At 51.0% G+C, this 12627-nt stretch overlaps 6 protein-coding genes across 6 annotated transcripts; 1 reads left to right on the top strand and 5 right to left on the bottom strand.

The window, feature by feature from the left end:
* Positions 1-145: 145 nt before the first annotated feature.
* Positions 146-1273, bottom strand: IAQ61_007198 (uncharacterized protein; the record flags this gene model as incomplete). Its single annotated transcript, XM_003840813.1, has 3 exons — positions 146-902; positions 966-1092; positions 1141-1273. The coding sequence occupies 3 exons, from the start codon at positions 1271-1273 to the stop codon at positions 146-148; spliced, it is 1017 nt and encodes a 338-aa protein (XP_003840861.1).
* A 1631-nt stretch (positions 1274-2904) lies between these two features.
* IAQ61_007197 (uncharacterized protein) lies at positions 2905-4079 on the bottom strand (the record flags this gene model as incomplete). The annotated part of the gene is made up of 2 exons (XM_066097481.1): positions 2905-3192; positions 3252-4079. The coding sequence occupies 2 exons, from the start codon at positions 4077-4079 to the stop codon at positions 2905-2907; spliced, it is 1116 nt and encodes a 371-aa protein (XP_065952523.1).
* A 101-nt stretch (positions 4080-4180) lies between these two features.
* On the bottom strand, positions 4181-4654 carry IAQ61_007196 (uncharacterized protein; the record flags this gene model as incomplete). The annotated part of the gene is made up of 1 exon (XM_066097480.1): positions 4181-4654. One exon carries the CDS (start codon positions 4652-4654, stop codon positions 4181-4183), a length of 474 nt encoding a protein of 157 aa, XP_065952522.1.
* Positions 4655-6048: 1394 nt separating this feature from the next.
* IAQ61_007195 (mitochondrial 54S ribosomal protein mL46) lies at positions 6049-7399 on the bottom strand. Its single transcript, XM_003840816.2, has 3 exons — positions 7276-7399; positions 6543-7219; positions 6049-6488 (listed from the first exon to the last, which is right to left on the bottom strand). The coding sequence occupies exons 1-3, from the start codon at positions 7319-7321 to the stop codon at positions 6192-6194; spliced, it is 1020 nt and encodes a 339-aa protein (XP_003840864.1). The 5' UTR covers positions 7322-7399; the 3' UTR covers positions 6049-6191.
* A 683-nt stretch (positions 7400-8082) lies between these two features.
* CCT8 (T-complex protein 1 subunit theta) lies at positions 8083-9997 on the top strand (the record flags this gene model as incomplete). The annotated part of the gene is made up of 3 exons (XM_003840817.2): positions 8083-8177; positions 8239-8609; positions 8665-9997. Coding segments are annotated over 3 exons (1704 nt in total), but the record flags the coding sequence as incomplete, so codon positions are not given.
* Positions 9998-10631: 634 nt separating this feature from the next.
* On the bottom strand, positions 10632-11522 carry IAQ61_007193 (uncharacterized protein; the record flags this gene model as incomplete). Its single annotated transcript, XM_003840818.1, has 1 exon — positions 10632-11522. The coding sequence occupies one exon, from the start codon at positions 11520-11522 to the stop codon at positions 10632-10634; it is 891 nt and encodes a 296-aa protein (XP_003840866.1).
* Between the last annotated feature and the right edge of the window lie 1105 nt (positions 11523-12627).

Below are 12627 nucleotides of genomic sequence, written 5' to 3'. Positions count from 1 at the left end.
ATCTTTAGATCTGGCGAGTCCCATGCTTCTGCATATGTATGTGCTTGTACAATGATAATCTGGTATGTTTGGTTTGTACTATTATTGGCCTTGAGTCATTTTGTCGTGCTCTTCGTATTGGCCGATGTCAATGTAGCACCCTCGTCTACAGCTCAATCACAATCTTGCCAAAACTGACACCCTTCTTCTGGGCATCATAGCCCTTCTGCACAGCATCCAATCCGCCCTTGATCACAATTGGTGGTGGCAGAGCCTTCAAATTGCCGGCCTCGAGAGCTCCAGGTACCCATTTGCCCCAGACACCATCGCCAATGAACTTGTCAGCGTACGCAATGCTAATAGCGGCCACTGCGTCGCCTTGAATGCCCTCGAGCAGACCCTGCGCATCTGGCAAGACGGTGCCATAGCGGCCGCCCAGCTTCTTGTAGATTGGAGCCCAGGCTTCGACCGCCCCTTGGGTTCCAATGGCGTCGCAGACACCAGCATACTCGGTTCCTTCCAGCGCAGAGAGAATATCCTCTGTTACACTGCTTGAGTTGTAGTCGAAAACTGCTGCAGCCCCTAGGCTCTTGACTTTCTCTACATTGTGTTTGCTGGCGACAGAGACGACCTTGATACCAGCGGCAGCAGCAAGCTGAATCGCAGCCGCCCCAACGCTACTCGAGCCACCCCAGACCAGGACTGATTTCCCTGTCGATAACGGGTTTGAGGTGGGAAGTGGCAGTGCCAAGGTCTCATTCTTGAAGAGGCAGGCTGATGCTGTAGAGATCGCCAGTGGGAGCACGGCTGCGGAGTTGTAGTCCAGCGTCGAAGGGATCTTCGACACGACAGTCGTGTTGCAAGCAGTGTACAGCGCGAAACCGCCGTTGGTTGGTTCGTTGGTAAGGTAGGAGAACGCATGTCTATCCACTGCGTTTTAGTCGTGACATTCTCACCCAAAGATGGTAGCAAGGAGGACAACATACGCCATGACACGATCACCCTTCTTGAACTCTGTGACACCCTCGCCAACCTCATATACTTCGCCAGCTACATCCGTACCACATACGTTGGGATACTTCTGCAGGAGAATGGCATAATCCTGTACCTTCCCTGAAACGTTCTAAGCGAACTTCAAATCGAATCGGCAAGCAAACATACAGTCTACTGGATTGACAGCGGCAGCATGATTCTTGATCACAACCTCGCCCTTGCCTGCCTTCGGCATAGGTGCTTCTTTAACCTGAAGCGGCTTGCCCTTTGGCTCCGTGATCCATGCTGCTTGGTTGGACATGACTTCGAAAAGTTATAAAATGCGTTCCGTTTGAGAGTTTGCAAGTAGTCTTAGAGATTGTCGAACTACGCAATCGCGGGGAAAGGTAGGCCGAGGGACGGGTGTGGAATTAGCGCTGAGTCACGAAGCCTCTTCTCTCGTTCCAGCACTGTTCAAGCTCTTACGCGTCAAACCTCGTGCTAGATTGATTATGGTAACCTCGCTGCGTTAAACAGTCACAGGGCTGAAGGCCAAGAAGTTGGACTTCTACGGTAATAGTTGCTTTGTTATCAAGGCTAGTCGCCCTTCGTATACCATACACCGTCAAATCTGCACATTGCGATCGCAAACAGCTTTGGACCATAATGACATCGATGATCATACTCGGTCATCGATGATCATACTCGGTCGACTACGCAACGGATCACGGTGCCAATTTAGCTACCGGTAGGATTTAGTACAGGTCGAGCCGAGAGCCGACGGTATTGCATGAGACTCAGGAATCATGCTATTTTTGTCCAAGTCGAGCTCGGCATCCCACAGCTGCTACTTAGTGAAAGTAAATCCCTATTGGAAGCATCAGCGTGTTGCCCTTCAACCGTCCTCATAGAGGTAGGAGTACATCCTACAGTGACCCTGCATCACCCCACCAATGATGGTACTGACTCGGGAATGACGCAAATGCCCCGCAAATGTGTATCCTAGCTGATTAGGGCAATACCGGTACAGTACTCTACAGCATGCATCAACTTGATACAAGTGTCAGGGCAGGGAGTATACACACAATATATGGATATAGATTAACACGAGTACCAATGCTACATATCATCGTATTGCCGATGCTTGCCCATGTCCTACGTGCAGCTGCGCCTTACACAATGCCTATCATTGTCAACCAACGAAAGCGATGTTGAAAGGACAAATCATGCTTACATGAACACTGAAGGCAGTATGCGTCTTCCATCCCTCATTATACGTCATTCCAAACTCAGGCCTCCATAAATCTTCTGGTACAATCTTCATGATCTCCGTCATAGCAATTCACACGTATCAGCACACTCTTTATGCAAACAAAGCAAGAACAAGCTCCGCAGAACTCCCATTCTGCCCTGCACATCAACTGCCTTCAGCACCACGATGCATCATACACTTTTGCATCAATTTGAGCAAGCTTCGAGCCAACGCTCCGGTCGAAACGTAGCAGCATCTTCGCCGAAGACTGGTTTGAAGTGGTGTACGACGGCTGGATCGCAGCCAACGCGCCCATCTATTTGGTATCAGATTTCCAGCCAGATTGATAGCTTAAGTTGGCAAATAGCATGGGATCGGTATGGCGAAGGGGCTGAGAAGATGAACAGATTCTTGAGCACGGCGGCCAGATCGGTGGGTTTGATCGCTTAGCTATGATGGGCAACGGATATCAATGCGCCATTTGCACACGCAGCATCAATTTTTTCTCGAGCTCTCCTCAGCTTCTCTCTATTCTTCATCGTAAAGCAATCGACGTACTATCTGAACCCAATAGGAGTGACGTTGTCGGCTCTTCCTAGGTATCGATCCTCCTGAGGCCACATGGGTGATTGATAACTGTTCTGGCATCACTTTTGATACCGTTCTCTGTCTGTAAATCTTCTTTCGAGGTTATGCAAGTGTCAGATGCTATGTTCATGGAGATCTGCGACCCATCGTGTTTCTTTGTCGAAGTTGCCTCGTTCCTCGCCCTTCAGGTCACCTAGCCCGACATCCCGTAAATCTCTGAGTATTTTGACAGCTTTGCTAAAACTTTCCTTCGACGTATAACCTTCATCAGTCAAGATACCACGTAAATCTTTCCAGAGTTCCTGGCTCTTGTTGAAAGACTCCGCCTCTTCGTAGTGTTGCCGTATTTCCCCTGCTGAGAAATGGTACGGACAAGGCTCGTTAGTACCAAAGTGATCCCACTCACTGCAAAAATGGTCAATTAGGTAACTTAGTGGGACAGATCAACACACCTCTCTACGCGAATCAAACACTCTTCAAAGGGGAAGAGACAGTTGTTCCAGGTAGAGCCAACAAAAGCATCTAATTGCTTGAGGGTCTGACCATGGGGGTGTCGCATAACCTTGTACATCAGAGGGTTCTTCTCTGCCGTAGCAGTTTCGTACGTGTGAATTAAGACAGACTGAGACACTTGGTATCTGAGCTCATCTTTTGTAGCATCGTCAAGTGCTTTGAAGTTTTCAGGGAGCTTCATCAACATTTCAACCCCGTAGTCTAGTTGCATTGGGGGATTGGCTCCGATGAATACCGGGCCAGCCCAGGCCCCCTGCCAATCAATGATGCATGATATCCGGGCTTGTTCATCGATATAAATGTTTCCAGCATGGAATTCTGGGTGCCAAAGTGTAGGAGAGGCAAGCTCTGGGTCTTTGGGAGTGATGTACGGAATTGTGGCTAGAAACTTCTCCAACAGATCTGTGTGAGCCTTTGGGGACTTCTGCTGTGGACTCGTGTATTGCCATGGAGTTTTGTTCGGCTCCTGTGGGTCCGCATAGGCGTTGATCCAGTCGATCTCACGGCGAGCGACAGACTTGAGGTATTCTACAGAAGATGTTCCTACAATGGTTGTAAGTCTAGAATCAGTTTTTATAGGCATACAGAAACTTACAGGGACCATGATATTGCATGTCACTGCGCTCCTTCTCCCAGGACTCCCTTCGAGTGATGGGCCCAATGCAATAAGTTGATTCAACGTGTCCGACGATGTCTTGCGGACTAGCTGTAACGATGGCCGGCTCGCATGCGGCGATACCACTCTCTTTAAAATACAAAGATCCCAATCTGCCATTGTGTGTAAGTCAGACCAGCCACAAATTCTCTATAGGAGCAAGTTGGATCCTACTTTTCAAAGGAGACTGAGAGTAATTTCCTTTCAACTTCTACAAACTCTCAAATGATTTCAGATTTCCTTCGCAGTGAAAGATCCTGCCAGATCTCGTGGAGTTGGGAGCCTCTCGCTTCTTCCATGATAATATATTCTGCTTGGACAGGGTTCTGGTCGGTAGCATTCCAAGCAAGTACTCGTGGGACAGGTATGTTCAATACGGTTCGGGCAAATTCCATCGTTGCCACTTCCGATGCAGTAGTAAGTACTCGTGGGCCAGCATTAGGGTGGGGGACTTTTGCGATGACCTTTTGGCCGTCTTCCATCTCTAGACGATATGCTTTGTTGTGGTTGCCTTCGCCGATCTTCTTGAAAGATATACACTCGTTTGCACCGACAGCTTGGCAAGCCGCTTGCTGAAGGCTGGGCACGTCAAAATGGCGATATCGAGCTTCTAGTTGCTCACGCTCGTTCCATAGCCATCGTCCACTGGTGTAGCAGAACAAGGGATCCATGTCGATTTGAGAATGGGAGGGCATTGCACTGCTACACTTTAAAGTGTGTAGTAAGCGAAAGTAGTGCTGCTTTGCGATATTTGACACGCTTCGACCAAGGGTCATTGCTAGAAAATGCAAGTAAAGGAAGTGTGATAAGTGATACCAAGCTGATGAGGTCGACGACATATGAGACGTTAAAACGCGCCGTCAAAGCCTACAGCCTTTGCAGACTTTCCCGTACCTATTGAATCACCTATTCATCACTAGCGCTCCGCTAAGACATGTACCTAGTCCGATCTGGAATCTTTTACTTCCAACGAGTCAACTTACCAAGAGTATACTCCGCATCATCTGGAGACTTTCGGATTTCCTGAAACAATCTCACTTGGAGTCCCTAGGCACTGGGCAGCTAACAATCTCGTCAAGCGTTAACTTGACTGAAAACAGGAATGGACGAGTGTGGAGACAGCAACGTTGAGGAACGTTGCTATATTCCGATCAAGCGGCATATGTATTAGGCACGCCTGTAGGTAGAGTTGGCACCAGCACTCGGTTGGCTTGTTCCATATTGACGGGTGCGGTGGAGGAGGGTGAACTCGGGCAGGAAGCCAGCAACTGCCTCGCAAACGTGTGTGGCCAATCGCCGGATCAGTGGATGCAGAGCACCTTCATTTTCTGTCAAGATGACTTTACTAATGCCTGCCTTACTATTAGCCACTTCTAAATAACCTGCAATGAATTGAGAGTCCTTTGGACGTCTTGAAGAGCTTATTCAGAGTACTAATTACCGTACCACAGCATGCCCAGAGAACGTGGGCATGCATCAGCCGTAGTTGGATATTCTTACTGTAGAGCCATCTAGACTTCGAATTTAGCATTTCAATTGTTCAGCAGGTAGGTACTAGGGCCATTCATCCGCGAAATAGTTAATAGAATTGTTGATTAGGTAGTTGAATACCTCCACTGCTTTAATCTCTATGATTCCACACTATAATACCAATCATCCTAACCTACCACATATCAGTAAATACCTACAGTAACTCTACACGAACAGCATAGTCATATTCTTGCAACCTTTACCCTGTCCATAAAGCACCTAGACCGCCCCTCTACCCGAAATAATCTTGGACTGTAGTGATACACTTTGACGCGTTGTTGGGAAAGTGTAAGAGATCTAAGCGTTTGGGGCAGATGATGTGTCGACGCGCAGTGGAATGGAGGGGATGAAAATATGACCTGTCAAGGAAGTATGGATACTTACGACCAGTTGCCAGTTGGATCCACATCCGGCGCTATGGACAGTCTGATAATTCTGCATGGATGGGGTGTAAGTGAGTGATACCTTTCTCCAAAATATTTTGAAGTGGCAGCAGTTCTCTAAGTGGAATCGCAACATCAGGTCATGCATCGCCTCGATCGATCGCTTGTGGGAGGAATAAATTATCAAAAATCGATTTGCAAGTCTTCGTGTTATTCGTCACGGATACTGTACATAATTCTACATGACCTGGACATCCCTATGTCACACACATATGATGATGGGTAACGTAAAGTAGGCTGCGGATTGATTAAGGTTTCATCACCGCTCGGCCAGCATGTTCTTGACCGACTTCCAGTAACGGTCATCTACCTCTTTCTGTAACTCTTCCTTCGCAAGCCACTTGAAATCTTGGAGACCAAACTTATTATCCTTGAGGTCAGCCTGTCCGGCCATGATACGTGCCTTCATGAAGAAGGTCTTTGCGCCATATTCCTTGAGGCTACCCATTGCTTTTGGCTCAGGGTACTCGAGCTGATGCTGACCGATTGGTACATGTCCAACTACCCATGTGTTCATATTTGGTCCAGCGGCTTGAGTGAGGATACGGTTAGCGGCCTATAACAGATCAGCATTGCCCAATTATATCAGCCAGCGGCGGGCTCAACATACACCATGAAGATGCTCCTCCAACAGCTTGTCCTGAGGAAACTGCCATTGCCCCTCTTTGTTCTTGACCAACAGATACAACGTCCTCTGTAGTGCACGATTTAGACTCTTTGTGTCGTTCTTCTCATCCGCTACAGTGACTCGTGGCATAGGCTTGTCGACCGGCTCGCGGTCCACCTTCTTCGCAGCCGCACCTGTGGCTGCAGGGGCGCCCTCTGCGCCAGAGTTCTCCGCATCTTCAATCAAACTGCCCACTTGCCACTCAAAATCGCTTTCTTTTGCTCCAACCAAGACTTCATCGTTCCACGCTTCATCGCCGTAGCCCTTGTACCGTCCGATGTCGCGGGCGGGGGTGAGACGCTGCCGCATCTTCCGTTTCCATTCGAGGTCGGCAGGGGTCCGCTTCTTGAAGTAGAAATATCGTGTGAAAGGCAGGGCAAGACGCTCGTTCAATCGACGCTGATAGAGAAAAAAGGCGGCTTCGAATGGGTGGAGGTCGCGTGTTATTTGTGGGGGGCGGGAGAGAACAACACCGGCATTGACGGCATAGGCTGTAGATGGATGGGCAACTGGCGGTACATGCTGGCTGAATGGATCCTCGGTTTGGACTGCAGTTGCAGCGGCCGTTGCGTACGTGTTGCGCGGGACCGATGCTCTACAAGAGTGGCATATCGACGAGCCTTTGCTTGGTCAGCCAAAATTCCATTCGCCACCAAGTTGCAATTGACAATCTCACCTGCTCTCGCAGCCAGCCGTCTCGTCGTCTGCTGTCCCGCGTTCATGATTCCTGGGCAGCGAGAATCGTCCAAGTCGGCCTTCTTCCCATGTTGAAGTCGCAGAAGAATTTCGGGGAGCGGAAGTGCATTGGGACTAGTCTGTGCTTATGTAAGTCATGGGTTGAACAAAACTTCTTGCGCGCCATGCTTCAGCGCTTCTCTTCTTCTTCACGGCACCTTCCTTATCTCCAGTAACCTCGCACTGTCATGAGCTATTGGCCATTATACTGGTGCCCAGAGGAATTCGAGCAGTCTTTTTCGCTAGCGGTACCTTCACAAATCCTAAGGTGTATGGCTAGATAGATTTTGCTCACATGCTGCACTCCAAGGCATTGTCTCTCAGAATGTGCATTTTGCCTGGAGGATTGGGGCGTCGTGACTCGTGACAGGTGTGAACAGGAGCTCTTTCCCTGGTAGGCAGGCTTATCAGGCTACGAGAATTTGAAACCCATGTACTCCGAGTTTGATGCCCGTCGTAGGGTGATGCTAAGGCTTCAATCTGATGGATACTTGAAATAGCAGTCCTGTAATCCTCGTCGAGCCATCACTGGAGCTCGATGAGCTTGATGCCACAAGGGGACATGCCCTCTGAAGTCGGATGTAGCTCTTGAACGATACTACATCCGACTTCCATTCTAGATAATGCTGAAAATTCGCCTCAAGATATTGGGAGATGGTGAATCCGGTCGGTTGCTACTTCTGCCGATCTTGTCTTGGCACGTACACGAAATTTAGTAAACGCGTCCCGCAGTTACAGGCACAGTACAACCCCCCAAGAGATACCCCTCACATACGGCCACAACATGTCTCTCTCAATACCCAACGCTCCCAACGCCGGGCTCTTCAAGGGCGGATATCAAAAGTAGGCCTTCTTTTACCCCGCCAACTTCATGTATATACTAACCACCCCACGTCGACAACAGCTACGATGCTGAAGATGGCGCGGTTATTCGCAACATCGACGCCTGCCGTACCATTGCCCAGACTGTCCAGACCTCTCTGGGACCTTATGGTCGCAACAAGATTGTCATCAATCACCTCCAGAAGATGATCCTCACATCAGACGCTGCGACGATACTGCGAGAACTCGAAGTCGTTCACCCCGCGGCAAAGTTGGTTGTCATGGCCAGTCAGCAACAAGAGGCAGAAATGGGCGATGCTACAAACCTGGTCATTGTTCTAGCTGGCGAGCTGCTGAAGAAAGCCGAGGAGCTGATCCGTATGGGCTTAAAGACCAGCGATATTGTTCTGGGATACGAAAAGGCACAGAATGCGGCCCTGCAGACTCTGGAAGGTATGAAACTCTATGATGACCGGCGATGTTATCACGATGTCTAACAATGGTGCAGAGCTGGTATGCGACAAGGTTGCAGACATCAGATCACAACAGGAGCTCAGCAAAGCGATCCGCACTGTTGTCGCAGCCAAGCAGTCTGGTAACGAAGAATTCCTCGCGGACCTCGTCGCCGAAGCCGTGCTTGCCGTCCTCCCCAAGAATCCCGTCAACTTCAACGTCGACAATGTCCGTGTGGTCAAGATCATGGGCGGTAGCCTCGCACAGAGCAAAGTTGTCAAGGGTATGGTCTTTGCAAGGCAACCAGAAGGAACCGTCACAAAAGCAACCAAGGCCAAGGTCGGAGTTTTCTCATGTCCAGTGGACATTTCGCAGACCGAGACCAAAGGCACGGTGCTCCTGCACAATGCAAAGGAGATGATGGACTTTACAAAAGGTGAGGAGAACCAGGTGGAACAGATTATCAAGGAGCTCCACGACTCTGGTATGAGAGTCGTGGTTGCTGGATCGACAATCGGAGAGCTGGCACAACACTACCTGAACCGCTACAATATCCTGGTCATCAAGGTTCTCTCCAAATTCGAGCTTCGCCGGCTATGCCGCGTTGTTGGCGCTACACCGCTCGCTCGTCTCGGTGCTCCGATGCCGGACGAGATGGGTTCCATTGACATTGTCGAGACGCTGGAGATTGGTGGCGACCGTGTGACGGTGTTCAGACAAGAGAACGAGCAAACGCGGACGGCGACGCTTGTTCTACGTGGCGCCACACAGAACCACCTGGACGATGTGGAGCGCGCCGTTGATGATGGTGTCAACGTGGTCAAGGCCATTACTCGCGACCCCAGACTGGTGCCTGGCGCCGGTGCTACGGAAATGCAGCTGATTGAGAGGGTCAAGGCGATTGCCGACCGCACCTCTGGCCTCGCACAATACTCGATTCGCAAGTACGCAGAAGCATTCGAGGTGATTCCAAGGACGCTTGCCGAGTCGGCCGGCCTCGACGCCACCGAAGTTCTGGCGCGGCTGTACGTTGCCCACGCGGCGCAAAAGGGCCGCAAGGACGACGAGTGGACGGTTGGCGTGGATATTGAAAACGAGGACGGGACGGGCACGCTGGATGCAAAGGCCGAGGGCATCCTCGATCTCTGGGTCAGCAAGAGCTGGGCTATCAAGCTGGCCACGGAGGCGGCGAGAACGGTGTTGAGCGTCGATCAAATCATTGTGGCTAGGCAGGCTGGTGGGCCCAAGATGCCGGGTAAGGCCCAGCAGGGCAATTGGGACCAGGACGATTAGAGAGAGTGGGAGGAAGAGTAGATGGGTGGACGAGGGGAGAAGTCGTGTTGTGTATAATGAATATGCATGAATCAATGACAATACGAGGTCATGATTTGTAAATCCTCACAGTCTTGGAATTCTTCCCCTCTTTTTCTTTAGACGGGACGTGAAGCCTGCCCCTTTGTAGCAGAGTCCACTTGTCACAATTAACTGACTGCAGGTGCTATCATGGCATACACACTGCCTCTCTCTCTCTCTCTCTCACCCATAGAACTCCCACCACCAAAGCCGCAAGACCGATACTCTATAGCCCTGCTCCTCCAAAAAAAAAATAACCATCCCAGCGATTCGATTTGTCCTCAATCCCATGCTCTTCTTTCGGGTATCTATCTAAATCTGGCCGACCCATTCCCTTGATGCAATTTTTCTCCCATCTACAAAAGGTGTTGCTTTTGCTTTTCACGCATGAACCTGTACGTGTTTGTGTTCATGCTGTCCTTCCTATCCTATCCCTTGCTCTACCCAAGACCAGAGAACCGAAAAATAATAAACAAAGTAAAGAGAAAGAGAAGGAAAAAAACGCCGCCACTCTGTGCGATGAGTGATGCAAAATCCTGTTGATGCGGAGGGGGTTTGAAAATGCAAGCAGTGCAAAGCGGCGCTAATGTAGACATTGGACATTGGACATGCTCATCTTTATGAGCCCCCTTTCGAGCATCATTCTTTCTGTAAAAGAAGCTTTTGAGTTTAGTCTCTTTGCAACTGGCCCATGGGGACTCCAAAATTCAGTGGAGGGCTCTTGAGCGGTACGCCATTAACGTAGGAGACGTTTGAGGTGCGCGAGTCTGCGGATCCCTTGCGGCTTAGGGAGAGGCCGTCGTCTGTGACGCGTTCGGAGCTCGATGTGGATTCTGTTTGTTCTGGGGAGGTTTCTGCTGCTGAGGCTGAGGCTGAGGCCGAGGCCGGTGGTGATGCTGATGCTGACGAGGATGAGGGTGCGTGATCGGGTGCGTCCTTGAGTCTGGCGAAGCGCTCTTGGTCTCGTGCGACTTCCTCGAGGGCGCGGTCGAGGTCGTTGAGTACTATGAACTCCTCTGTGCCGTCGAGGGGGTTTGTGGGAAGCGTGGGTAAGGAGAGGGCTCCGGCAAGCGAGGGGTCCTGCTGCGGGGTTGTGGACTGGTCGTTGATGTCAGCGTCGTCGTTGGCTTCGACGACCAATTCGCTGGCGACGGGAGGTTTGACGTCCTCGTCCTCGTCCTCGGGGGACGGCGAGCCGGGTATCAGAGGCGTGTGACCAGCATACAGCTTGTTTGCAGCGGGGAGCGGGGAAAGGACAGCGTGGGTCGGGGGCGGCGAGGCAGTGAGTTCTTCACCGAGCCGGGAAGCTATCGAGGGGCGAGGCATGGGGATGCCGCGCGCGAGCACTGGATGGTTCCCCCGGCGCTCCCATAGCGAGGGAAGTCTGGGTTGCAGGCGCAATGAGCGGGGGACGGCAACGACAGACTGTGATTTTTGGGTCAACATGTCGTCGGGCGGGGTGGTGGTGTCTGGGAGGGTGAGGAGGAACTCGGGACGAACCAAGTCACCCTTGGTCAAGCCCGCCCATATTGTCTGTGTGCTTGCGTCGGCGTAGGGCATGGTAGTGGATGTGCATGCACGCTAGAAGTCTGTCAATCGGATAGAAGAGGGTACTGGTAGGTACACCAAGGTAGACTGCGAAGGGCACTTGCAAGGGCTGGTGTGACTAACCTAGCGCAGGCTTTGGAGTGAACGAACGGCGTGGCTTGTGAGTGTGTAGGAAGCAGAGTTGGGGAATGATGGTGTAGGTATGGTGGTGAATGGGTATGTATCTGTAGAGCGAAAGATGTTGAATGGTGAATGGTGAATGGTGAATGGTGAATAGCAGTGTGGTGAGTGGATATGTAATTTGTGTCTGCGTCTGTGTATGGGCGTGGGGGCGGGGATGTATGGTTTGTGTTTCAAGAGATGGATGAGAAGGCTGAGCTATCTACTAAAGTATGGTAGCAGGTAGAACTACTGGCGGTGATGGTGGGTTGTTGGCGGGAGAGAAAGAGAGAGAGAAGATTGAACACGAAAGAGCACAGGTGTTTGGGCCTTTGTGTGCGGCTTACTTGCCCGCTCCCCCAGCTAAAGTACTGTACTTGCAGTGACTACTTGGCCCAAGCAAGCAAGCAAGCAAGCAAGCAAGCAAGCCAGTGAGCAATCAGAGCTGTCTATTACCCGTGGAGCCCTCATTTCGATCTAGTTGGATTGACAACGCAACACCCAAGTCTGTCTATTTGTATATATATATATGTGTGTGTGTGTGTGGGTGTGGGTGTGTGCGTGCGGGAGGGAGAGGGAGGGATGCAGGCAGGCGCATACGTCATCTCGGGCAGCTGCAGACAGATTGGGGAGGGGGGAAGTCACGACTGTTGCCAGCTCGGTTCCTGAACAAGCTGGACTGTCTCCACCGCCGCTCGGCCGGAACCACAAGCCCGGGCGCCCCGGCCGCCGCCGCCGTCGCACACAGGCCAGCCCTTTTCCCCCTCTTCCCTTTCCCCTCTTCCCTTTCCCCTCTTCCCTTTCCCCTCTTCCCTTTCCCCTCTTCCCTTTCCCCTCTTCTCTTCCCTCTCCTCTCCAAAGTACATAGGCGCTACCCTAGCTAGGTAACCTAAAACTACCGCCCAACCAGCTACAAGCAAAGAACGATGAACGATGAACGATGACCCATGAGCCATGA

The sequence above is a fragment of the Plenodomus lingam genome (genome assembly GCF_022343315.1).
Source record: "Plenodomus lingam strain CAN1 chromosome Unknown contig_27, whole genome shotgun sequence".
NCBI classification, from domain to species: Eukaryota; Fungi; Ascomycota; class Dothideomycetes; order Pleosporales; family Leptosphaeriaceae; genus Plenodomus; species Plenodomus lingam.
Note: the sequence above shows the minus strand (reverse complement) of the source record. Positions and strands in the feature narration are given on the sequence as shown.